Raw genomic sequence first — 26528 nt, forward strand, 5'->3', positions numbered from 1 at the left:
TGCATTTGCTCGCTGCATGACTGGTGACTGCTAGCTGATTTCCTCAGTCGTCACACTCATACTAAGTCACGCAATTTTGTGCGCTGAAAAACGTCCATGTCATATTCGAGCGTTCGCTCGGTCTTTTGAAGCCCTCGTCCCGGAAAACAAAAACTACCGCAGTCGTTATCACCACTGATTTCCATACCGGCCTTGCTGGTTTCCTTCAAACGGATGAGGCCTCACCGTCCCGTCGTCACCGGCGGTCAGCAGTGTGACGTCATACCCCGATCACGTGACCCTCCGACGAACGACGCCATCGGGCGGGCGGCGGCGCGCGCGTATTTACAAATTGCAACCGAGCTCCGCCGTGGGGTAAGGTGGGCAGGGGTTTTCGCACTACGGCTGCGGTTGAACTACCGTCTGTGGTAGAAACTTCAGGACGATGGCGCGTTTCATACGAAATCTGGCGCAATGTTTGTTTGCTTCTGTACTTGTACTGTTATTTGCTGTGAATTCTTGAAGTGGGAGTGTTTCAATAACAATTTGTGGATTATTTCAGTTTCTTTATATAAACATAATACTGATATGATCAATTACTTAGTTGATACACATTTTGTAGAGATTTGTCTGGAATGGTGTAACAAACCTCAAGCCTATCATGATCTGAAGCTGTTATAACAAATCAAAATTACTTCAATGTTGCCTTGTACCTTGTTGGAAAGACTGGAGCATGGTTCAAGATGATGCGTAAAAATTCAAGATTTGTGCGAAAGCTTGCGACTGAAGAACAAAAACAGTTCGATATGATGGCTCAATCAAACGTGGAAATGGACGACAAAAGTAGAGTTTCAACATTCCAGCATGTGAGAATAACTTCAGAAATTCATAGTTCTTGTAGTATTGCATTCTTCTTATGTACAGTTATAGGTTTTGTTAGGGTATTTCAAATTCATTGTGTCAGTTGAGACATAGATGGATTGCGGATTTTTTTTTAGAATCATTGTATGGTAGCTAGGTACTTGTTCGGTAAAAAGGTATGTGATGAATACCATGAGAAGGTTTTTTATGATTTGATATATGGTCGTTGTTGTACCTACAAAAATGCAAGCTTACTAGCAACTAGTTTCTGAATCAAATCGAAAGTATTTGCCATGAATGTAAATATGTACCTGCAAAGTATGTCAATAAATTTGTGTGATGTTGACCAGAGAGTTTTATCATCTGGGCATTTATGTCGCTTCCTACATTAGGTGTTAAGCATAGTAATTACGGATGAACTTTGTGCCAATATCTTCAATGCACATTGCACAATGTATGTAGCATGTCTACAACCCTCACTGATCCTGCTATAGCTATAGGCATTTAGCACCAGCTTGACCAAGAGCATGACCTTCACAGTTGCACAACCTTTTGTTTTGTCATGTACCACCAGTCACTTTTTTGTGCACCAGTCACTTTTTTGTGCACATAGCAGTGCACACAACAATGTGCAGAGGGCCTACACAAAAACAACATGATTAGTGTGCACTATGCACAGCATTGTACCCTGATTATTTGAATATTTTTGACCACTCAACAGTCAACAGTCAGGAGATAATTATTTAATATCACATTTATTATACATCACTTGTCAAACAATAGCATGATGACACACATTTTGACAAGCAATCATGGTAGTATTCCAATAAGTTGGACACTGGACAGTCACCTCCCTGGGCGTCATTTTTCCGGGAAGGTACAGGTCTCGCGGGTTTTAAGGGTAGGTTTTGCCTTTCCGGCTATATCTTTTTCGTCTTCAGCTTTGTAGGCTTGAAGATGTGACCAATTTATTCGTATGGCTCCCTACCATGATCATGGAAAAAGGTTTGATCGTATGCCGGCTAGTTTCGGAGAAATTCAAACAAAACCTCAAAATCCGCCGTTTGGGGCATTCTGACCGCGGCTTCCCTGCAGTCGCCTATTGACTACAGTGGTGCCACCCAACGGGTAGGGCGCTGAAACACAGAGGCATGAATGAATCCAGCGCGTGGTGAACGGTGGATAGAGGCGGGACTCGGCAGAGGCTATCACTGCTGCTCGCGCAGGGCGTCCTTGGACAGCGGGCGAGCCTTCGGGCGGTGAGGCCAGAGGTCACGACAGCCAGGCGCTGTTTGGCGTGAACGGAGGGGAGGCGCTCGCCTCAGCCAGCCTCGCCTCAGCCAGCCTCGCCTCAGCCAACTTAGCCGGTTTGGTGGTAGTGGTGGTGGTGTGTGTGTGGGGGGGGGGGGGGGCGGCAGGCGGGAGGGGGCTAGAACGAACGGGATGAAATAAAATGGAAACGTCTTGCTATGTTTAACTTACAATATTTTTTACCTTATAAGCATTTACCACCATTTTATAATAAACATTTATTTATTTCGGTATTAACATTACGAAAAAAAACATAATAACTTGAGAAATATACAGGAAATATTATTTTTCGATGTTACCGTTTAATTTTAATGGAATTTAAACCCTACTATTTATCATGGGTGATAAAATGAACCCCTCTCATTGGTTTTTCTTGAATAACTCGCGTAAAAAGTGGCGGATCGCAGCGAAGCTTTCAGTGCCGTAAGTTATTTTTCTTACTATAAGTAAATAAATACCCATGCGGTCAGGACTCAGGAGTCAGGATAAGTTCAGACCATCTGCAATTTGAAAGTTTACACCTACCCTGAAAATTTCATGACCCTGACCAAAATGACCTTTGGTCTGTGACTAGTTTTTAGAGCCCATTACAGGCCAGAACGGGCATTCGGCGTGTCAGCTCTCACTAACCGTTCGTTTCTAGACTTGTGATAAGAAACGTCCCAGCATGCGAAATGGTGTTTGGTCCCTTGTGTCTTATTTGGCCGGGACCAGCGGAGGAACTTGGCCGGTGCCTTCAGGGCTGCTTAACTACAAATTTGCCGATCTGTGAAGCGCAAGGACCCGATCTAGCCAGGTTCACAACCACTAGGAATGACATTGCGGCACAGCCAATCTTCAAGGTTTCCGTGCCCCTAGAATATCTGCAGTTTAGCTGCCGGTTTCCGGTCACGTGTCCTAAAGGCGAGGTCACTAGCGATGGAAATGGAAACACGTTAAACAGGCTAGCTATAAGAAGGATTAAGGTTCAATTTAAATCCGTGTTTGTCGCTAAATATCTGTACCGACCGTTTTCTAAAAAGGTTAATTTATCCCACTCTCCCTCCCTCTCTCTCTCTCTCTCTCTCTCTCTCTCTCTCTCTCTCTCTCTCTCTCTCTCTCTCTCTCTCCCTCTCCCTCTCCCTCTCCCTCTCCCTCTCCCACTCCCACTCCCCTCTCCCCCTCCCGCTCCCGTTCCCGTTCCCGTTCCCGCTCCCGCTCCCGCTCCCGCTCCCGCTCCCGCTCAATATCCATTTTATGCAAAAATTTCAACTTTAAAATTTGACCTAATTTGACCTGACCTTGACCTGACCTTCACCAGAACATAACCTAAACTGGCCCCAAAGGCTGCCTGACCCACATAATCGCATTTGCCATGAAAAAAAATGGACCAGAAAACATGCATCACATAACCTTTCATATTGTGACCCTCAGTGACCTGACCTCTGTGACCTGATCTGGTATCAGTGACCTCGAATTTCCTGGTTCTCGAGATCATAGGGGGAGAGCAAAATGCCCCCCCCCCCCCACGGGGCGCGTTGCTTGGCAGAACCTAACGGGGCGCGGGTTAAATGACAGAACTGTTCCCAAGAAATAACATTACAGCCGTCTCCCGGCTTCAATGGTAAGCGGCTAAAATTTTGGACGACTATCTATGGATCGGCACGCTGCCGGCTCACCCCGCCCGCTGGCTACGGGTGGCCTTGGCCGTTCAATGCCGATTGGCCAACGGCCGAGGTCGTGCGCTGGTCAGCACGCAGAGAGGACGGAACGCGGTACTGCCTATTGTGAGTGACCTCTGACCTTTCCCCGTCCCCTGACCGCATGCCGTGTCGCCGGCCCAGACGATAAAAACCGGTTCTAGCCTCTACGCAGGCTGCCACTCTAACCCTCCCCTCCCCACTTTACTATATGCCGTAGTACGCGCTCGCGAGTAACTGGGCGGAGCAAATGGTCACCAATACAGAGGCGGAACTGGTTGCCCTCCCGCTCGCCGAGCGACCTACCGCTAAAACCCGCGAGACCTGTACCTCTGCAGTGTTGTGGTAGGCTAGGTGGAATTGGGTTAAGTTAGGCAAAGTAAGGTGGTTAGGACCAGGTCAGACCGTAAGGCCTGGTCAGGTTGATTTTAATCTTTCATTCTAATTTGACATAGATACCTATTCCCTATGTTTTTGCTCCAGCCTGAATTTCATTAGGTAATGAGTTAATTTTGCTTTGTTTTTATCTGTCTTGTTTTGTGTCTTTGTCCCTTATATTTTGCCCCATAGGCAAGGGTGGAGCTTTTCCAGGAAAGGTGGTGGAGCATGATTGGAGGCGCTCAACCAGACGGCATAGGAGGGCACGATTTCTGAACGCGCACTGATGCCTGATTCAAGCCACCCTGTCTTCATGCGGGCGGTGCGCTACTTTAAAGTCCCTAAAAGAACGGGAAGTGATGCCGATAGAACCTCCAATCATTCTGGGCTAACGCTTATGACCTGGAAAAAGTCGCGATCCCAATTCAATCGAAAACCTGTGGGCTCTTGTTCAGCAGGAGGTGTATGAAGAGCCACCCGCCATAAGCATTGCTCAACCGCAGGCACAGGTTTAGACGGCGTTGGTCCGCATCAAAGCCAGTGTGCTGGAGAATTCATTGGCTGAAATGCTCCAGAACATTCACCACTGTGTTTTTATGAAAGGTGGCTACAAGCTCAGTTAAAAGAAAAAGTACCAGATTGTTTTGCTTTTTAATTACAGCGGGAAGAAAGGTGTCCGGATAATTTCGTTGCACCCCCTGTAATGTTCAAATAGTTGCTAAATTCGAAATCAGCTCCAAAACCTAGCCTAGAAACATGTAAAACTCGAAAAAGGAACCGAGGTCATCAAAGGTCATTGAGCTGACCTGACCTTCAGGTGACCTTGACACCCACCCTAGTGCATGGGACCAGCATCATATCACATGTTTCAACGCTTGAAACCACGTGAAGACTGCAACCGCGCGGCTAATGCGATCCGACATACGCCGAATCGCGATTCGGGCCAAACATGGTCTCGAGAAATAGGTCACAGGTCAAAGGTCATTTAGGTCAGGGTCATCAAATTTTCAGGGTAGGTGTAAAATTGATAAAATCGGGGGCATTGAAATTTTCGTCGCGATCGGACGGTTTTTACGCGAGTTACTCACGAAAAACCGATAAAGCGCACCCAAAAAGGCAGAAATATGCACATGCGATATCCTATACTGCGAAAAAAGTGCATCATTTTTTAACGTCGCCGACAAATTGTAATTACCCTAGGCTCAGGCAGATGTATGGTAGAAAATCCCCCAAGTGAAATACACTACGGCGGAAATAAAATACCCTACGGCGGAGCTCGGTTGCAATTTGTAAATACGCGCGGCGCGCGCAGCAGAAGACCGATCAGCTGACTGGCCAAGGTCGGCGGGTCACAGTTGCGCGCCTACCGGCTGCCGAGGAGGTGCTGCCGCGTCACGCTCCTGACGACCGCGCTGCCAGCGACATGTCGCCCCGACAGACTGCAGGTGAGTCACGTGACTCTGCACCCCTCGCCGTGACCGGTCACCGGCGGCCTCCCGGAGCGGTGACCTTGTGTGACCTTGCCGCTGCGAGAGCAGCCTCTGCGCAGACTCTGTGGGCGTCTCACCGAAGTCCGACGGGAGGGGGCGGGGCGGCGCGGGCGATCCTCTGTCCTCACCTCGGGACAATCTCAGGGGATCGATCTGCCCGTCCCCGTGGAAGCCATGTTAGGAGAGTTGGGTGGTTTCTCCGCCTCTCTCCCTCCACTCCAGTCTGCCTTGGACTCTGGACTCTCCAGTGCCCTCGGCGGCCGGCCGGCGATGTTGTTTTCACCACGTGTCGACGGCATCGATCGGTGCTGACCTTGTGTTGCAGCGGCGCCCCTGCTCGGTCGGTCGCCGGGCCGGCACGGAAGGAGCCGCTGCGGCGTCATACCCTCCCCTCCGGGGGCGGTCGGGAGCCGGAGGCCCACTCCAGGCCGGTATCACTGAGCGGCTGAGCTGCGTCGTCCCGGCCCGCACCGGCCGCAGGACTCTGCGGCTGGTGGTCCGCCCCGGCACAGTGCCAGACGTTACGTCCTCCCTTTCTTCTCCGTCGTACCGAGCGAGGTCGGACAGACACGGTCACTCACCTCCCCCAGACACACAGACAGGCGGACGGACTGACCAGACCGGCGGGCCGCAGAGGCTGAATCGCCGCGCCGTCTGGTCTACCCATGCCCCCGAGAACATGTGGCCAATGCAGACATCCCTGCTGGCGACAGATCATTGAGCAAGCTCTCCGCGCCTGTCATGGGACGCCGGTCTCTCAACCCGCATCAACCCCCGTTTATCTAATGATTCTCTCGCCCTATCTCTTCACCCGTTGCACTGGCTCTGTGTGGATTACCATCCGACCCGATCATCCTCCCGTCCAATTTAGATCCGCATCCGCACCCCGCTCGCGCTGCAGCCTCCGCGTGCCATCTAGGTCAAACCCCGCTCCTAGTATCGAGGTCGGTGCTCGCTGTCTGGGGCACACACTGCGAGTGGAGCCGAGTTTTTCTGACGTCACTGGTCTGTGAGGCCGCCGACAGCTGCTCCATCCGCCGGTCGAGCCGTCCTACGTCGTACGGTGCACCGATCGATACCCAAACAGGACCTGTTGGCCGTGCTCGATACACGCCGTGCACGGCCCTCGTATAACTCCGAGCGGCGTGGCCGTGGGACGCGGAGAGCTAACTGCGTCTCGACGGGTGCTGTTTCCACAGCGGCGCCAGGAATGTAAATACGCCTCGCACGGGTGGTTTATTTTGGTATTCGGCTGCGATGCGGCAGTGGCGGGGGAGTCGTCATCCGCAGTCTATCCTTCGGTGAACGTGTTGAATTATTTGACTTGAAACGGCTAGCGTGACGAGCTAACTATTAGCGGAGCGTTAGTTGAGCATTTGCGAGCCGACTATGGGTTGTTTGTCGCACTTCAGCCGCCTACCGCGTGCCACTTGGCCTGCGAGATGTGGGGACATCGGGCACAAAACCTCGCGAGAGCTCAACTGTGTATACCGGACATGTGTAAACGGTGTCAGTCTTTGAGGCCGTCAGTAAACATGGTGGACGATGCGGCCCAGGCCAAGCGCGGCCGTCACGGGCGGGGCTGTGAAATTGGCGAGCCAGCCGGTGGGCCGTATGATGGGACAATTAGTGGGCCAGTCGGAGGCAGTCATCTGACCTGTAGGTGGATTGGCCGGCCTGAACCAATCGGTGGATCGGTGTGTGAACCAGTATGGGCCATCACTAGTTCAGTCTGTTGGCGGTCTGGTGAGCCGGTCAGAGCCTGTTTCTAGTCCAGTCTGTGGGTCATTCGTCAGCCATGCTATGGAACCTCTGGAATGAACACTTAACGGGACTGGTCGGCCTACCGCTCTAATGATTCCAATGTCAGGGCCAAAGCCCACTGTAATGGAAGCCCCTAACGTTCCAGCAAATACCAGCACGTCGGAGTACGACCGTCAAAATAGGCGCGTCATTCAATGGCGTTCATGGCAGCGGCCGAGTCATGTTCGTGATCTGGTTACAGATACTCGTATATGAAGCTTTATTTCAACCTCCACATATTTGCCGGTTCATTTCATTCACGGTAAAGCCTCGAGATCAGCTGTGTCTGGTTGGTCTGGTAGCTGGCGCCTGGCGTTTCGGCATTTTAATTATAATTGCTGCTCTCGTTCCGGGGATTTCACAGCACTCCGCGCCGCTGCGGGGCGGAGCGGAGCGCTGGCGTCTACCCAAGCCAGACAGAGCAGTCGTGGGCTGGACTCATGGCTCCCGAGGGCGAGATTCATCTGTCTGAGAGCTCCCGTCCGCAGTCCGTCTTCCAGAGGACGTCTCTGAATATGCACTTGGTCTTGTGTGGTCATGTTGAACCTCAGTTGACTGGGCTTGGACTAGCGATCAATCTCTATCGCCCTTCTCTCTCCTCTCTTCTTTGGGCTAGATTCCCGCGCTCAGTCTTCAAACAAATAATCATGACCCTTCTCACTTTCTAAGTTCCACTCTACGGGCGAGGCAACATGGCAAACAAACAATGCACATGTTCACAGGTTATGTGACCGTTGAGCTCAACGCACAGCAGGCTGAGGCAGATATTGAATCTATTTAGTGTTTGCGTTCATAAAGAAAATAGGTACATGCGGGTGCCGGGTATGTGGACTTTGCGACCCTGGGATTAGACTTCAGACCCTGGAGTATACCTAGATGCTGCGTGAGGCTGACATACTCGTAAGACGATATCAGTCCCCTAACCGTTCAACCGTGGCGGATCTGTTCAACAAAGGCGATCCAAGGTTATCTCGTAGAGGCCTGTCTCCATGCGCCTGCCATGGGGGCCCGGGTTCGACGTCCCGCCACAGTGCCCGCTGTTTATATCTTCCAGCTTAATGAGATTTCTTGTGCCTGACTCACTTAGTTGTTGTCATCCATAAATTATTTTCAGTGACATTAAGTAGGTAAGCGTCACTGTCTGCAGCCTCGTTTGGCCATTTTACTGATAACCAATCATGTATGAGCGGTATTTTCACATTTCATACCTCCGCTTTTCAAGAAATAAAAAGAGAATAATTCGAAACGTCTTTTCTATGAACTGATTGGACTAAAACCGAGTTGTAAATGATAACCGTTTACTTTGTGTCCTTTTATTTTCGATGTCTAAGTTAAAAAGTGGAAGTCATGAGTTTCTCTCGCGAATCTATTTGCTCTGCAAGTAACCACACACCATGCCTACGTCTAGCCATGCCCACTTAAACATAGTTACTTGAATAATTTGACAATTGATTCTAAGCCCATTTGAGATACATTCAAGCGAAAATGGCTACAAATTAATCCTATAGGTACAATACCCGGACCCAGTCATAGGTCCTTCGGCTTCAGGCACGTACCAGCCCATTCCAGCCAGCCCTGGGGCCCGGACCTGAACTGAAGCTCATTACACGTCCTTGGCGAAGGTGACTTTGAGATCGATAACAGAGGTTAATAATCTCATGACGAGATCGACCTCAGTGTGTATGGAAGAGCAGTTTTGATGAATCACGGGGTAGTTTTGGCCGTAAAGTTAAACGGTGCATTAAGAGTTCTGCAACCGGATGATGCTCGCTGCATTATTTATCAACCCATGGACGACGAAGTGATGGCCTAAATGCGGCGTCGAATGTATTATCATGACTGAAAAGTTTCAGTGGATGGAGTGAGATACTTGGCTGAAAACGGTGCCGTATCCGTTCCCGAGGGACCTGGCCTGCATCTCTGCCCGCAGCTCGGTCCATCGATTATTTCATTGGGCGGCATCCAGGGAGTGGCTGTGATTGGTCGGCCGATCTCGATGTCGCTTCCAGTTCAGTGATCAAGGATTGAGCTGTTGTCAGCAGACTAATAGATACAATGGATGCATCCGCCTTGGCAGCTGGCCTGTTACTCTCTCATGATTACCTAAGCCCTCACCATGACGACTGACTGATTCCCTCGTAACTCGATGACGCATCTCGCACGGCTATTCTCGCTTAGTTAAAAGCAGGGATGCGGAGCCGTGGAAATTTCAGACAGCTTCGGCTCCGGCTCCGGCTTCGGAGGAATAAAATCGGCTCCGGCTCCGGCTCTGGCTCCGGGTGAAATGTCATGGCGGCTCCGTCTCCGCGGCCCCGGCTCCGGGCAAAAATGTGCCGGCTCCGGCGGCTCCGGCTCCGCACCCCTGGTTAAAAGCTTAATACAAAGAGCTGTACTTGCGTATTTCCCACTTTGAGAATAGCGAGCTCTCTAGAAAGTTGCGACGTGCGGTAGTTTATAGCATAATAGCATTGTCATACCAGCTTTGCCTAATTGCCTACACTACGCCACACTTCTCACCGCCAATTTCATCACACTTTTCGGTGGATGTTGACACCTTTGACCCTAAACTCGCCCCCCGGGCGTGAGCTTTCGTGACCAACTATTGCAAAAGATGTTGACCTCGACGATCGTGGCCGGTCAAAGACGCAGTTTCGGTTATCACAGGCACCCGGAGGTCCTCTCCATGGCCCCTGTGACTTGGACAGGCTAATTTCGTCAGCATATGACGTTCCGAAATCAGTAGCATTCGATCCGCCCCCGCGCGGGACGGCGGAGACGGTTTCTGCGCGATTTTACATTGTCCTTATAGCATAGCATTGACGGTGTCGTACAGCATATACTGTGTCAGTGCTGATATAACCTTGACGAATGACCATGCCACTAGCTATTGCTGGTGTCATAAATACGGATCGCGCACTGGCAGACGCACCGTGTTATGTTGATGTTCAAAGGTTGGTGTCAGTGAACTTCGTGAAGAACTAAGTAGCTTCTTGAAGGTCACCGATAGAGAATGACCCCTTATTCCCTGTTTTATTCGGCGCTGCATTGCTTATTTTGATATGATGAGATCACTTTTGGACGGATCATGTTATTCGTGCCTTTGCTCCCCGTCGTTCGACCACCAAACTTGTGATGGCCTGCATAAACAAATGTAGTTCCTCCTGCGGGACGGCTTGTTTCGATCGCTGTTATTGATCTGATACAAAGTCGCTGCCGCTGATGGTAAAGTTTATCTTTGAGCGAACACCAATGCCGAGACAAGTCGTATAGCTAAAAGTTCTTTCAGCGTCCAATCGGCAGTCATTTGGGTCAGACACCTTAGAAGTTCCTTGCCTTGCGCTGTATTTCCTTGGCTGCACGTGCCAATCGACAGGGAACCATCATTAAAACCGGCGTGCAAAAAGACCGATCGATGACTCATTGTGTTGCTGTTTGGACTCTGGCGCCGGTGAATGCGGGTGCGGCGGCGGCCCAGCCGCTCGGCACGGCTCGGCTCACAGTCTGCCAGCTCGCGGGCACGCTCGGGCGCCTCTGGCAGACGCCGTCTGCACGTGAACGGCACGTGTTTGGCCTGGTCAACCGCGTGTCGGCCCGACCGGCCGGCCGCCGGCTCCGTCGCCAGGTCAGGTCGGCCGTCGAAGTCGACACGGCCGTCCGCGCGGCGGCCGACTGCAGGTGCCGCCGGACGCTCCGGTAGCCGGATAGCTTGGCTGTGTCAGCAGCCCTCATTGTGTTTGTTTTCGAATCATGAAGATCAATGCCCGGACTGGCTACAAACTCGCCCACTGAAGCCTCAGATTTCCTCTGATATAGCCGGGAAAGCAACAAGTAGGTTGTTGTGGATGTTTGCATGTGAATCACTCGTGCTAGCCCTGATTTCCTCTCCGTTGCGTTCTCAAATACGAGCTCGAAGCTGCTGTAAAAAGCATTTTGTTTTGTTAATTCTGAAGGCCGAAGGGTCATGCTTTTCATCTCGCCTTGCCATATGTTGTGGCGCATAACGATCCGGTTTTCAGAGTTTGTAGAGCGGTACCTATACCGCCTGAAAGCCTGAGATGATGCAGACCGTGGCCTGAAGCCAGTATAAGGCGGGTCTTTGTAAATCCAAGATACAGTCTAGGAGCGATAAATTCATCCAGATTTTCTGCCCAGGCAATTAGGTGCCTTTGGGCTGTTGTGCCTATACCGAACCGAATGCCGTAGTGCTTCTGTGAATTCTGACATTTTAATTTCGAATTTGAACTTCTTATACCGAGGCCAATGACGATAACCCACCACTGGCCCCAGATTAATGTCCGCATCGGTGCAGGTAATGCCTTAACAACTCGCTAGAGACTGGATGCACCGTATAGACCTCTGCGCCACCGCTGGGATCTGTGAATAACGAAATTTATCAGAGAGAATACTAAACGATTGGCAAGGTATCTGAGGTTTTTAGACGACCACAGATGCCGGAGACAAGCCAGGGGATCTAATTCACAGAACCGCTTCGATTACCAGTCAGCAAAAAAGCCGAAAGGGCTGCGTCGACTTCCGGGAAATGGCATTGTTTTATATGATGATTGACAGAGATGGAATTGAGTGCCATCCGCGAATGGTTGAGACGGACACATCTGACTTTGTTAAGAATATTTCGTTATTTGAACTTCATTCCCGTATTCGAGCGTGTTGGGATTTTGAGCACGCCAAAGATGCTGGACAGGGGGCATTTGATTCTCGAATTGAATAGCAAACGAAATAAGGGTGCTGTCTAAATGTCACTGTTCTCTTTATGACTTAAGTGATATTGGTTACGTAACGGCCCGAAAATATTGACTTACTGCTGCAAATGCATTCCTGGCTGTAAGTGTTGCTGCATGACAAGTGTTCCACAGCACTCTGGTTACATAAGTAGCCGCTCTGAATGTTTCATCCCATGGGCTGTCTGAGCCTGCTCCCTCTGTCCCCAGACCCCTTCATCAATCAGCTCTGACGGCTCGGAACTTCGCCCCCCCCCCTCCCCCTCCGAAGACTGACACGTTAGCCAGACCCCTCCAACGCGTCCCGTGACATCACACGCGTGTTTGGCGTCATGTGATGTCAGACTCGCGGCATGTGACGTTCTCAAGTCACCTGGCGCCTTGGCCGCTGACTGTGGCAGACAGCCAGGTCATGAGCCGGCGAGGGCGACGGGCGTGTCGGCGCTCCTTCCGCCGCTACTGCGCGCTGCCGCCCCCGCCCCCGCCCCCGCCCCCGCCGCCGCCCCCGCCCTGGGCGGCGCGTCGGAGCTCGTCTGGAGCCGGCCACGTGACCTTCCGGCACGCGTCGGCCACCGCCGGGCCGCTGACGACACCAGATGGTATGGTGGTGTGGTGGTGGTGATCGAACGGACCGGTCCGCCGGCCACGGTCGAGGTCGAGGGCTCCCCCAGGGGAGGTAGAGAGCAGAGGTCACCGTTAGACGGCGTCCAAAGCGTCTTGGGTTGTTATTGGATCGTCAATCCGTTCACAAGTGGGCTTCATGTTGAGCTTTCGCTGCTAACATAGACCCCCAAGGCATTGGAACAACGTCCCAGAAAAGTACGACACATGTTACGTTATTGGTGAGACACACGTTGTGTTGGTAGCATACCCCCAGTGGACCCCACAGTATACGACGGAAATATGCCAAACTTACCCAACTCACCCAACGACGCAAAAGGTGCGACCGTGTTCACTTGGAAACATGCAACTCACAAACATGCAGTGGGTGCGTATCATAATTTACATTGAGGTGCAGCAGGACTGTCGTCCTGACACCCGTCCTGTTTCGCAACTCAGGATATGGAGCGATCCTTCCGAGTCGGTTGGCGTCCATGGTCTCAGACCAGGGCTGGGCCGCCGGCCAATGATGCAACCCAGGCCAGTTTATTTAACATTATTTCCTATGCGACACTCAAAGCGCTCGTGGCAGCGCCCGTTGCGAAATCAGCTCCAGAGTCCAGTAGCCCTGACAAAGTGAGACGACGTGCATTATATGTCAACAGAGTGCGCTGCAACCGGATTGACGACACCTAACGAGATACGCAATTGCTCCACGGTGCACGGATGACGTTTTCGTATTGAATGAGACTATCTTTTCATGTCGAAAAAGTTTTTGGCATTTGAGCATGTTTGTTTTATTTAGATTTCTGTTCTGGCAAAATGTCAACGAAGTCGTCTAATCAGAATCGGTTCCAGCATGCTTGCTGTTAACAACAGGCAATTAATCACGGTTAAAGTCTACGGATGCAGTCCCGTGTCGGATTTTGTTTCATATTACGAGTATGTATCCTCTAGGTACATATCATACCTCAAAAGCTATGTCTCAAAGGCAAGTCCATTGTTATAGGTAAGAGATAGGTAAAAAATAAATTTTGTTGCCGATGGTCTCCATAAGTTCATTCATCGATGCCATCTCAATTGGGAAGGAGTTTGTGGATTATGAAGAAATTGGCCCTTCCTTCAGGCAGTCCTCGACCGCCTTTACTTATATGAGACATACATGCTAGTGGGTATGGTGAAAAATTATTTAGGGCATTGTCAGTAACATGTTTGTTTTACTGTGCTGCTTGCAGTATGCATCTGCGTCCTGCACGACGTAATGCTAGGGGTTAAGCAACGAAGGCATTCCTAACATAGTATGATTTGTTTGTAGTAAGAACGAAGTGCCTTCATGTCAAAGGACGGTATAGTAAATGATCCACTAGATGTGCAATGCGCATGTGTGAATACCCAACCAAGATTAATTCATGTTGCAAAACCCTTCTCGAAATGTCTGCATCATATATCCTCCATTCATATTAAGCCTTGGAACTGGCTTATTGCTTCAGAGCAAGTAATGAGCAAAGATCTGTGTAAAGTATTTTGAAATGTCAAAATCAACATTTTCAGTTCATTACGTTGACTCATTGTATTGATTTAACGAAACTCCCTGCGTTGCATCTCGTATTTTTCCTGTACCCACCTTGCATTCCTCCCTGATAAGAACTTTGGCGAAAAATGTAATCAGTTTTACCTTCTTTACCTGCATGAAGACCAACTGCACTAATTGAGGAATAATTTTAACGACGCTGGCAGCGGTAATTTTTCAGTACGAGTTAAGACCTTAGGTGCATGAGCGGACATCTTTCCCGACGCTGGCCTGGCAGCACGGGGCAGTCGCAATGATTATTGATGCAGATATCAACATTTACCCGACTTTGAACCTGCAGCGCACTATGGAGTCGGGATATCATAAGGCATCCAGTCCACATGGCATTCAGCCGAGATGACTTATAATTTATGATAACATCGCTGAGCGCTTCGAATCAGGGAATAATGCCGTTTCGATCATAGTTTCGATCTCTTGGGTCATGAGTGACGTGTCCTGACATTAGACCAGCACTATAGCGACCATAACATCCATGGGGGTCAATTGGTTGCTGAGTTTCCGTCATAGGCTCTTTCTGGGAAGTTCACCAACCACATTCAGCTCCTGCTTTGTCGTAGCTCAGGTCTTAGAACTCAGCCGAACCTTGCTCAACAGGAAGTCGCTACAAAGGCAAAGCGTCTCGGATCATTTGAACGATCGCATGGGTCATTCAACCCCAGTTTCTGCATGCAGCCGCACCGAATTTGGGAGGCGGTCAGATGGCTGACTTCTCAGAAGCTCCCGACTTCCGACCGACCAGACTCCGCGATCGTTTGGAGCCTGCGCCGTCGGCCGGGCCTGCCTCCGCCTCTGTGGGTCTGTCGTATACGTTGTCTCACGGCCGACATCCGCCGCGGGCGGTGGGCGGCAGAGTTGTACGTCTCCGTGACGTCACGTGTCTCGATTCTGCTGCGAACGACCGGACGGAACGGCGACAGCAGCGACGGCGGGCGGGCGGGCGAGGGGGGGGGGGCGACGTTCCGCCGTTGCAGGCACGCGTAGTCCCGGCTCGAATCGATCAAAGTCCACGCCATCAGCCGCCGCCGGGTCTGGAAGGGTCTGGCACAGTGCCATGCGGTATGACGTCACCCCTGAGCGGCACTATAATTGGACGGTGCTGGGGGCGGGGCGCCAGTGGCTCCCACGGAACTCACGGCAGGAGGCGGCGCCTGCGGCAGTCGGCGGGTCGGTAGCACGTGTGAGGACGCCCCGGGCGGAGAGTCTCGTCACATGAAAGTGAGGCGTGTGTACTGAGTGAGTCGGTGTGGAGGCGGTGGCGGATGGTCCGTAGATGGTGCCGAGTATGCAGAGTATAATCTGTGATCAGTGATCAGATGATCACTCAGTGAGCGAGCGAAGCACACGTGCTGCGAGTGAGACGACGAGGGCACGCACGGCGGAGTGGTGTGTTCGATTCTTCCTCAGTGTGAGTGATATCAGTATCACCTCTCACGCATAGCACTCAGGAGCACACGGGACCCTCAGAAGTGTGCGGGATCCGCGAACCGGCCCAACCTGTGAGTGTTTGTCGCCGATTAAGGTCACTTAGACTGTAGCCATGCCATATGACTTTCATTTCGAAAATATCCATTTTTGTGGGTATCTATTTGAAAAATATCAATAAACTTTAAATCAAAGTGTTCCAGCTGGGATAGTTCGATTGTAAATTTATATATAACGAAGAAGTCGTTAGCGGTGAAAGTTTCCAATTGGTTTTCATTTCAGGCCTTGTGAGGTCAGACTTCAAAAGATTTCCTCAAACTCGATCCCTGCAAATTGCACTGTTAACAGGCGCAATCTAACCATAATGGCATGTGGAGTGTGGACTGTGACGAGTGTGTGAAAAACATGTGCTGAAGCTCCGGCCTCTGGGCTCAATAGCGTGAGAAGTGAGAGAACGATTCTCTAATTGCAGAGACGTGCCGCTATTACGGCCCGCTGAGTTATCAGACACAGCCGTATAGTGGCTGACGGTGGTTAGCACGATTTACCGGTCTTGAACACCGCGCTTGTGTATGAATGGCAGTGAGCAGCCCCCAGACCGCCGACTTATATTGTAATACAAGTACGGTACCGTGTTTCAATTCCATATGTAGGCACTGGGTCAGGGAAAAGTTAAATCATTGTTATTCGTGTGTTATGCCCACTGTGAGGAGTCATCCGATAAAGCACACTAGCTCTCAATATTATTTGGATTTTCCTCTCCTCAAATACGTTGATCTGTAAAAACTTGCATCTCATTTGCCATTCTTTTACAACACTAAAGTGGTTTAAAGAAACCCAGACGAAAACAAAGACAGCTGTGGCAGTCTAAAGTCTGAGTGAAGTTTAAAATGATTTAATTGGCATTCTGACTGCTCAAGTTAGCTCTAAAGGATGTATAGGATTCCATGCCAACTTCCAACGGGCTCAACTATTCTGCCGATGCCGCTCCATTCTTATCAACTCTTGCGAAGCTAACTTTGTCCCATGGGGAATGCGACTCATGAGAACCACTTATTATTACTTAAAATCTTCCCTTGCTGCGCTTTTGCTGAAATGTTGGGCTACAGGGCAGGCATTACCGCTAGACCGATCAATTTCAACCTTATCCGGGCTTACCAAAGGCCAATATTGATTGACGCTTGTTTCACGGTCAAACGGCACGCTTAACGCCCTCATGGCCTGCCGAGTTTAGCGGTAAAATTTGCGTCTTACGGGATGAATAATGGACTTACTCATCGCCATGGGCGGCGCCACCGGGGGGGACGGGGGGGACAGGTCCCCGGCTATCGAAAGTTAGGGGGGTACAGAACCCCCCTATCGGCGAGGCCCGTTCAGTAGTTGATAACAGTGCATTGCAGAGTTATCCGCCGCATTTAATGCATCGTTGGTTAATCAAGGCAGGTTCTGAATAAATATTGCTGCTGGGATGTATCGCAAGGGGTCCTGGCCATCTGCAAAAGGTGTGGAGCTGTGATGCCTGTAGTTATAAGGTGATCGGCAGGCCCTCTGGGATCGTGCCCCCCCCCCCTCTTTGGGGCGCCAGGCAGGGTTATTACCTCCCCCACCTCACTACCAGACCCCACTGCCGACACAACCAAGTTTACTGAAATTCGATTTCCGTTACTATATGGATATTTTCCATTCCCAATTAATCAAATTCAAGCATGGCAGTTCTACCACAGAAGCCATTTCAAATCTATGACATCTTACCCCAGCACTTGTGGGGAGAAATGTTCGGATAGATCACAGGCAGGACCAAAAAATCATGCAGTAACCCAAGACCTTATAATTAGGTAGCATCGGCTCCCTCTGGTGAAGGGGATACCTAGCACTCGGTTTTTTTTTCTGCAAAACTGAGTTCGGTCGCCGGCCGAACGGCTGGGGGTCTAATCGAGCCCCCCTCCCCTTCTTACGTCAGCGGCTATGAAAATGCCATTACGAGCTGTTGAAACATGGCAGTTGCTTTTGCATGAGTGCACGAAAGGGTTTTAGATACGTAGTACGTACGTGTTACATGAAACTTTCTACATGAAAATTGAGATACACCAGCTTATCAAATTGTGCTCACTGTGGTGCGTTTACCTTGACTATAGTCTGTTCCATATCAAGCTTGCAGTTGGAGTTTCTTCGGCAGATCGCTCCTCCGCTCAAGAATTTGCGTCTTAAAACGTAAGAGCTGTATATACAGAAATCACGCACTGCTTTCAGCAGGGCACTTCGACTGCAAACTTGAAACGGAACAGAGTATAGTCTTTGAATTCTGGGGTAAAACAGTCAAGAAACCTGTTCCATAAGGAGAGCCACTAATGCTAAAGAGATGAGAGATGAGGTTTCCAGAGACCTTCATTACCTCCCAAAGTGGGTGCCCGCCATTCGCCAATCCCTGCTGTAGTTGTTACGATTGGAGGGTGAATATGAGGACGATGCAGGTCGTGCCAGCTCGATCATGACGAACACAATGGTGCCTACATCGCAGCTCTACTGCCATTTTTGACGAAGTTAATCAACAAGGACCGGAATCCTACCCTGGGGCATTTCACCTGACATCAGACGTCGCCGGACCTGAGATCCTTTCATTTAAACTTTTAACGGTGCATACGCTCTTTTTCCCGCGAAGCTCTAGGTAAATAAAATCCATCAAAAAGTGTGATCAAATAACGGCTGGTGACCTTCCATGACCTAACATGACCTTTTGAGTGACCACCGACGACATGACCACTGACGGCTAGCCATTAGCTGCACCCTGCCTGTTGCATTTGGATCAGGTGGTGATGTCATGATTCTGAAATTATATTGCAGTTTTGGCGCGCTTGTCAGAGAAGAAGACATTCACACTTTTCCGCCATGGCTGTATGATGGTGAAGCCATAAAGCTGACCAGACATAAGATCGCAAATTTGAAAGTACGAAACATAAGAATAGTTGGCACTGCTACTCATACCTAAGCAATTCGCAGCTTGTAGGAAACCAGCTTTGAGTTGACAAGACTGCAAATTTTGATTTAGAGGCAAGGATGCTTGAAAAAGTGATCGATCTAAGGTGTCCTAGGATAAGTTTGGAAACGGGATGCACCATTCGATGTGTTTTGGGCTTTGCCAAGTTTCGCGGCGTTACGTGCCTCGCTTTTTTTTGCATACACGATCAATATTGTCACCTGATCATGGGATCATGGGTGGCGGAGTAGTTCGAAAAAATATCTACTTTTGGGGTTTTCGGTCAGTGAAGCCCCCGTCCCCGTCCCCCCCTATCGAAAATCCGTGGCGCCGCCCCTGCTCATCGCGGATATACACTTGAGCTAAAGCACAGCAGATGCATACATCTTGACTTTTTTGAAGTTCCCATGCAAACGTCAGACTGTTAGGAGCATGGGCGTGCATTTAGTGCGTCGCCCGCGGGCGGTCCCGTAACCCGTTGGCTCCGAGCCTTGCGGCACAGTATACCTTCCGGCGCTATACACTAGCGCCATCTATGCATCGTTTTCAAGTATGCGGCACAGCATACCTTCAGGCGGTCGGCGCTAGCGCCATCTAGGGTCAAAGAAGCAAGTGGGCAATGGGCGTGCAAAACGCGATAGACGAGCACGGTGACGACGCGTGCGTTTGACCTGCCGGTGCCAAACCATGGTGGCCTGGCCACTGGCCAAGTAGAGTGTTGCCATGCAGGCTGGATGAAGTCTGTGACCGCATGTATTCCAGGCTACAAAAACGATTCATGAACATGGACAAGTCAGTTAATTGGCTTTCATTGTAACGGACGGTTAAACCATTGATGAAAATTCTCACTGGTGAGTGGTGACAGGCTCGGGCAGGGTCGAGAGGTGATTTCATTCATACCGAACCCTGGTTAGCGTAACACCCGGGCCGAGAGTCACTCATGAATCCATTCGGACTAAATTTGGTAAAAAAGCACGTTGAAGAAAAAGCAGGGATTCCTGGGCGTGACTGGGCTGTGCCAAGGCTTACCATGACCGACAGAAATAAAATCGTCTCCGGTCCCGGTTGGCATGGCGTACGACTTTTTATTGGGCGGAAACAGATCTGTTTGAACAAATGCCCGCCTGTTTTGGCACCGTCTAGCAGCGCTGCTTATATTTGGAAATGCACCTTCGAACGCCGCCTGTTAAAGGGACTATCCCACCTTTAACATGGGGTTTGAGTTGAGATAGCCAAGTTTGCGGCGAGGTTCAGAAAGCACTATTTATCTAGGTTGCAACCCCCGCGGCCTCTTGGTGTTGAAGAAATTCGTTCCCTTCATTTGAAAATGGGCCTTGCGCAAGGCCCTATCTTCAACATGGAGCGACCGTTAGTGTGACGTCACCTCGTTTAGTCATTCTGATTTAAATGGGTTTGTTCGTTGAAAAATCGCTTAAAACTTGGTTTGAACTTTGTTGTGGTGCCTACAGAGTAAAAAGTATCAGCTTTATGGCAGTAATGTGGCCTGGGGAAGGAGGTAATTTTGGGCTGTGACGTCACATACCTATTTGAAAGTTTGTGTTTGGAATATGGAAGCCTAAGATGTTTAATGAAAAATAAATGCCAGAACCGTGATCCTGGTCATCCAATCTATAAAGTCGGGCACAATTTAACTGGTTTTAACAACATTTTAGAAGGTGGGATAGTCCCTTTAATGGCTTGTCGCTCGTCATACAGCGTTTTCAGAACCTTTGCCCCGGAATTCCAATGCACAGAAGATGAAGTTTATTAAATCTAGAACGACCAGCATCCGTCAGTGGCCCTCTTGGCCGGGTGTTTATGAGCTGACCAATGCCTAGAACTCACGTCTCTCTGTACCATTTGACAAAATGTGCTTATCGTGAAGACTCCGCGCAGCGTTTGCTCATGATTGGGTTTCGCTGTTATCGGATGGGTATCAAGGCACTGAAATGCACGTCATCTATCCTTATACTCCCATCTGATTCATCCCATCGTCTGCTCAGACTCATCCATGTTTTGGCTTCAGCTTCCAAGGAAGCGTAGTCATCAATCGTCATCGCCTTTTCGGTGCCTACCGTTTAGACGGCTCCGTTGTTTTGGCACGGTGCAATCACAGGGCCTTGTTTTTTTGTGCCGTTTTTCGTTATTTTTAACCAGGCTTTGCTTCACCTCAATTAGGTATATTCCTGGCATCGCCATAGCTTTCAACACCCATTCATTCAACACACCTTCCCGCGAGACTCATCCAAGCCGAACGGCGAACCCTGTCGTCCCCACCCCTCCCTCTCCCCCCTGACAGCCCGACAGACGCCGCAGTGGCGTGACTGACCTGACCCTCCCCTCCCTCTCGGCCTGGCTCCGCCCCTGTGACCCGTGACCGGGCCGCGGCGCCGGCGGCGGTGACCGCGCCCGCCGGCGTCAGTCGGGTGGCGAGCTCTGCGAGCGGTGGTCGGGCGGCCAGTCGGCACGGTGCGTACGGGACGCGGGGAGGGGTGGCGATGTCGGAGCGCTGCTGCTGCTGCCGGCTGTGTGTCGCCGCGGCGCTCTGCGGCCTGCTGTGCCTGTGTGTGTGGCGGCTCCAACAGTGAGTAGCCGCGGCGGATGGTAGGTGGAGGGGCGCCGGAGCCGCCTGCGCCGCCATCTCTCTGGCGTCTCGCCCTACGCGGCGGCCGCCACCTGCCCCGTCGGTCGCCCTGCGTCGTCGTTCCAAACCCGGAACTGTCGATGGCCGGCGTCGCGTGCATTTGGCCCGGTTGCATCAGCCTTCCGCAGTTACGGCCTCTATTTTTACCGCCGACGCCGCCGGCGACGGTCACGTGACCTTGCTACGAGTGACGTCACCGTGTCTGTGACGTCATCCGTTCGTCGGCGTCTGAGTGTGCGTCAGTGGGGGCAATGGCTGTCGTGGTGGAGTGTGGGCCCCCGAAACTGACCTCGGTTCACTGTTGGCACGGGGTGTCGGCTGCGTGTCTGGCGGGTGTCGGTTGGTACCGGGGCAGTCAGTCAGACTTTGGTCTGCTCCAGTAGCGGCGGGCTACCTGGATAGTCTGCGGCGCAGTTGGTATTCGGGAGCCGTCTGCGCCGTTCTGGAACGATCTATCTATAGCCGGGCATGGTTTATGTTAGCCAGGATGGCGGCACCTCGTTTAGGCGCAGCTAACAACGAGAATAATATCTTGACGTTCCATGCTATGAGCTTCTTATACAATCAGTTACCTTTTTCTTCTGGTGGTAAAACAGGTCCCGTTTAAAAATAACCGGGTTACATAACAAATCACGGACGGGATGGGACAAGCCACCAATAGGCCGAGAATCTCGTCATAAACCGTGTTCTGTCAAAGGCGATGAGTCTCCTTTTCAGCTGAGTTGACTACCCGTCAAATCGGCACTAAACAAACACATTTGTTGTGCCATCGGATCTTGGAGTAGGCTTGGATGACTGGGCAGAAGCATCGTTCCGTATTTGACGTTTCCAGACACAGGCGGTCCTTGCTGAACAGCTCCCAGTGCGATTTGACGCCGGCCAGAGGCTGAGAGGCTCGCCTCGCAGCACTCAGCACCGGTTTGCTTTGTTGTGTCGGTCTCCTCTCGAGAATTCGAGTCGCACTTTTTAGACTCACGATGACCAGACCAGTGGCTTGAGTCTGCCCTCATGACTCATCTCATGCAGTCGTCCCCTGGGCAGCTTCTTGTCTCATGAAAGCGATCGAGAGTGAGAGCCGAGGACGGTAGAAGAGAGGGGGAGGGACCTGAGACGCTGTCACGCCGGATCTGTGACGGCGATCGACAGGACTCCCTCTCCGTCGGTGGTTAAAATTAGCTCTGGCGACGCCACGGCGCCACCGGCCCCGGCGGCGGCGTTCGTGCAATCAATTCTTGGCCCCCGGCGACTGCGAGACGCCGCCCGGGGCAGCTGAGTCGCAACAGTTGGCATACGAGTCGGGATTGGTCATGGCTTATGACCGGAGAAATATTGATCGGGAAGCCTGCTGATAAACGATAATGTTGTTTGTGTGTCTAGAGGTGGCGAAAATGTAAATATCTGTTCGTGTGATGTGGTCGAGCTGCCGGGAAGGTGCATTTATTTGGTCACAAGGTTGAGTCAAAATAGCATGCTCTACTCCAATGTCGCATTTGTCGTCCCATGGACTAGCCTTTTCTAGTGGGAGGTGCGTGGATTAGAAATGTCACGGATAATTGATGATTGATAATTGGCTTTGCGGTCGTTGCCTTTGGTTGTCTCGATTACAGCGGCATTTACGTCTTGCTTCGTTTGAACTGATCGACTAAACGTTCGCATTTCATTTCAGTTTGTTTGTGTTAAGATTTGTTTGTTTGGATGCCCGTCAGCGGTTGCGCTGTAGTGTTGCTCCGATCGTTCGGTCTCATCGATGACTGCCTTCGAGGGTGGCGTCAGTAATGCGCTGTTCGGTGTCCACAGATGGCGCGTAGCCTGCGCGCGGACGGCGGCCATGGAGCTGGACGCCGGCGCCGCGCCTGAGCGGCCCGCCTCGCCAGAGTCCGGCCGGCTGCACCTGCTCCAGTCGGCCTGTATCTCGCTCGCCGCCAGCCAGGCCGGCCTGCCGACAGAAGCCGGCGGCGCCAGTCCCATGGAGCGCCGCGAGCGTCTCTCGCCGGCGGCCGGCGCGCCCGACGGCCCGCTCCCCGGCGCCGCACCGCAGAACGACTCGGCCGACGCTGACATCTTCTTCGAGTACGACACGGAGAGCGGCGCGGCCGGCTCGGCGAGCGGCGGCGCGGCCGGCGGCGCCGACACCGGCTGCGCGCTGACCTCGCCGGCCGGAGGCAGCCGCGACCTGTCTCCCGTCCTGCTGCACTTCCCGGAGAACTCGGCTACAACCACTGCCGCTGCACCTACCACCAACAACACCAACAGCGCCGGCTCCCCCGTGGTCTCCGCCGCGTTACATCCACTCCCCGTAGACGCCGCCGCCGCCGCAGCGGCAGCAGCCACCAGCGCAGCAGCCCTCGCCGCAGCAGCGGCGCCCATCGCCGACGAGGTCGCTGTCGATGCCGCAGCAGTCGCCGGCGCCATCGCCGCCGACGCTGGTGTCGCCGTAGAGGATGTCGTTGCCGGAGCCGTGGCTGCCGATCCTGCCGACGCCCTGGCCGGTGCAGCCGCCGCTGCCGCCGCCGCGGAGCCGAGCGGTGATTGTTGCTTGGGCCGCTCAGATGCGGTGCCCGTGCCGGACGGCGCCCGCTGCTGCACCTGTGAGTGTACTCAGGACGCGTGCCGACAGGCCGACCGGTCAGTGTGCAAGAAAGACTGCGACCCAGGGCCGAGCCGCGATCAAGACGGCAACCGGGACCGCGAGCGCTGCTGCTGTTGCTGCGAGGCCGCCCGGAACGCTGAAAGGCAGGCGGGAGGACCTGCGGAAGTACCAGCGGGCGCACAAGCCGATGCACAAGCGGACCCGACGGACGGGCAGGCGGGCGCACAAGCGGCCGGACCAGCGGACCTGCCGTCGGGCCGCTCTAACGCGGTGCCCGTGCCCGGCGGCGCGCGCTGCCGCTGTGAGTGCGCACAGAGCGCCGACCGGCCCGCACCGCCCCAGAACTGTCTCCGCCGTATGGTGGGCGGCAGCCTGGGTAACCGGCCGCAGCAGAGTCCCAGTGAAAAGGTGGACGCCTGGCTGCGCGCCTGCCAGCAGGAGGACAGCGGCGCCAGCACGGAGGAGGAGGAGGGCGCCGAGCAGACGCAGGGCGCGGCGGCGGCGGCGGCCGAGTCGGACGAGCCGCAGTTTCAACTGGAGGAGGACCGCGCCAGTGAGCTGGAGGACAGCTCCGCCACCGAGGAGATGGTCGACGCGCTCGGAGTGGACGACGTACACGACCTCCGCGAGCTGATGGCGCGGGGAATGCAGCTGCTCGACCTGGAGCCCGACCCGGAGACTCCGAGGGCCGGAGACGCGGAGGACGAGGGGCTGCCGGAGGAGGAGGAACTAGAGGGCGCCGTCGGAGGAGCGACCGGCTTCGACGACCCGCAGGACTACAGCTGCATGAGGGGAGCCTTCGAGCCGGAGAGGGATTACCACCGACCGCGGGAGAGGGACCACCACGGATCTCCAGAGCGTGACTATCACCGGCCGCCGGATCACCACTACCGGCCGGTGCGCCCCGTACCGGCGGAGCGGCCCCCGCTCGGCGCCGAGGGTGGCGCCGTCGGCGGCGCTGCCGATTCGGCTGACGCCGACGCGGATGACGAGGCGGCCTCGACGAGCGGAGCCTCCTCGTCGTTCGCGCCGCCGGACCAGCTGAAACGCAGCACCTCGCTCAAATCTGGCAAGACGCCGCCGCAGACGCCCGGCAGAAAGAAGTTTGTCCGGTTCGCCGACGCGATGGGTCTGGATCTGCAGCGGGTGCACACATTTAGAGATGAGATCCCCACGGTGCCCGCGGCGGCGTTCCGGGGACTGGAGCTGGACATGACCGCCCGGCCGCCGTCGCCCACGCCGCCGCCGCCAGCCACCTTTCAGATGTCGTTCGGCTCGGCGGCGCTGTCGTCCGGCGCGGGCGGCGCGCCGCTGCGACAGCTGGTGCCCATGTTCCTACAGCCCGGCGGCAGCCTGGGCTTCCTGGACCGTCTGCGCCGAGAACGGGTCGTACTCGAAAACGTCTGCTGCAACAACGATGAGTACACGGTCAACGGTGTGGTTCGCGTGCTCAATATGGACTTTCACAAGACGGTGTACGTGCGCTACACGCTGGACGAGTGGCGGACGGCGCCCGAGCTGCGCGCCGAGTACGTGCCCGGCTCGTGCGACGGCCTCTCGGACCGGTTCCGGTTCACCCTACACGCCGGCGCCCTCTCGCCCGGCGAGAGACTGCAATTTGTGCTGCGGTTCGAGTGTCAGGGTCAACAGTTTTGGGATAACAATTTCGGCGAGAACTATCTGGTGCAAATGATCCGCTCCGCCTCGGCCTCGATCGTAGACGAGCCCGGGGAGTGGAGTGGCGGCAGGCTGTGAGGCAGCGCCGCCCACTGCTGCCATCTCTGGGCGGCGGCGAGAAGCTGTGGTTGTCGAGGGGCCGCTACGCGGTGGTCCGGTGACAAGTGTGCCAGTATTTGTCGGGCTTATGCCGAGCTCCTCTCGACGCGCGTGAGTGGTGCGGAGGCCTTAGGCCCGTCGGAGCCACGCGGGACGTGTCGCGGTCGACTCGTGCTGTCGGGGACGGCCGCGGACCGGCCGGAGGAGAGTTGTTTTTAATATTTACCGGCGTTGTGCGCCGGCGGCTGCCGCCCACTGCCCTAGGCAGGCCGCCTCGGCCGGCGGCGGGGCGCACAGCCTACTCACTCGCCTGTGTACCGTCGCTATTAGTTTTTGGGATGTGCTTCGCAAAATAAACGCAAACCTTGTGATAGACTCGGGAAGTGATACACAGGCCCGACCCCAGCGCTCGTGGTAGCGATGTTCGGAAGTGCAGTATTTTAGTAGCGTAATGAGGAAGCAATACAGTCCTAGTCTGCAATGTGGCATACCACAAAATATACGAAGTTCTCTGAAAGTTTCACATACTCATCCCTCGATTGCCACCGCAATTTTAGATTCTTAAAATCCTGGTAGGACGAAGAAGATACGCGGCATTCGTGATCAGCAGCCATCTGGTAAAATTGACCATGGCGCTTCAGCTTCGTTGTGCTCATTAGAGGACGCATAGGTTCCTTGTGAATCTGCTTCA

At 53.0% G+C, this 26528-nt stretch overlaps 1 protein-coding gene across 3 annotated transcripts; it reads left to right on the forward strand.

Moving 5' to 3' along the window:
• Positions 1 to 5534: 5534 nt before the first annotated feature.
• LOC122371233 lies at positions 5535 to 26210 on the forward strand. 3 transcript variants are annotated; one of them, XM_043347388.1, is made up of 2 exons: positions 5535 to 5653; positions 23269 to 26210. In XM_043347388.1, the coding sequence occupies exon 2, from the start codon at positions 23300 to 23302 to the stop codon at positions 25814 to 25816; it is 2517 nt and encodes an 838-aa protein (XP_043203323.1). In that variant the 5' UTR covers positions 5535 to 5653; positions 23269 to 23299; the 3' UTR covers positions 25817 to 26210. The 3 variants fall into 3 exon arrangements, with proteins under 3 accessions (XP_043203323.1, XP_043203324.1, XP_043203322.1); XM_043347389.1 differs by lacking the exon at positions 5535 to 5653 and adding an exon at positions 15549 to 15927; XM_043347387.1 differs by lacking the exon at positions 5535 to 5653 and adding an exon at positions 21248 to 21411.
• Positions 26211 to 26528: the final 318 nt, after the last annotated feature.

Source organism: Amphibalanus amphitrite, unplaced genomic scaffold, assembly GCF_019059575.1.
Source record: "Amphibalanus amphitrite isolate SeventyFive unplaced genomic scaffold, NRLGWU_Aamphi_draft 001219F_arrow, whole genome shotgun sequence".
Taxonomy (NCBI): Eukaryota; Metazoa; Arthropoda; class Thecostraca; order Balanomorpha; family Balanidae; genus Amphibalanus; species Amphibalanus amphitrite.

Coding starts and splice junctions, on each gene's coding strand:
- LOC122371233 (XM_043347387.1), top strand. CDS start 21,326: ATGTCGGAGCGCTGCTGCTGCTGCCGGCTGTGTGTCGCCGCGGCGCTC. Junction 21,412..23,268: donor TGTGTGTGGCGGCTCCAACA/GTGAGTAGCCGC, acceptor CGGTGTCCACAG/ATGGCGCGTAGCCTGCGCGC.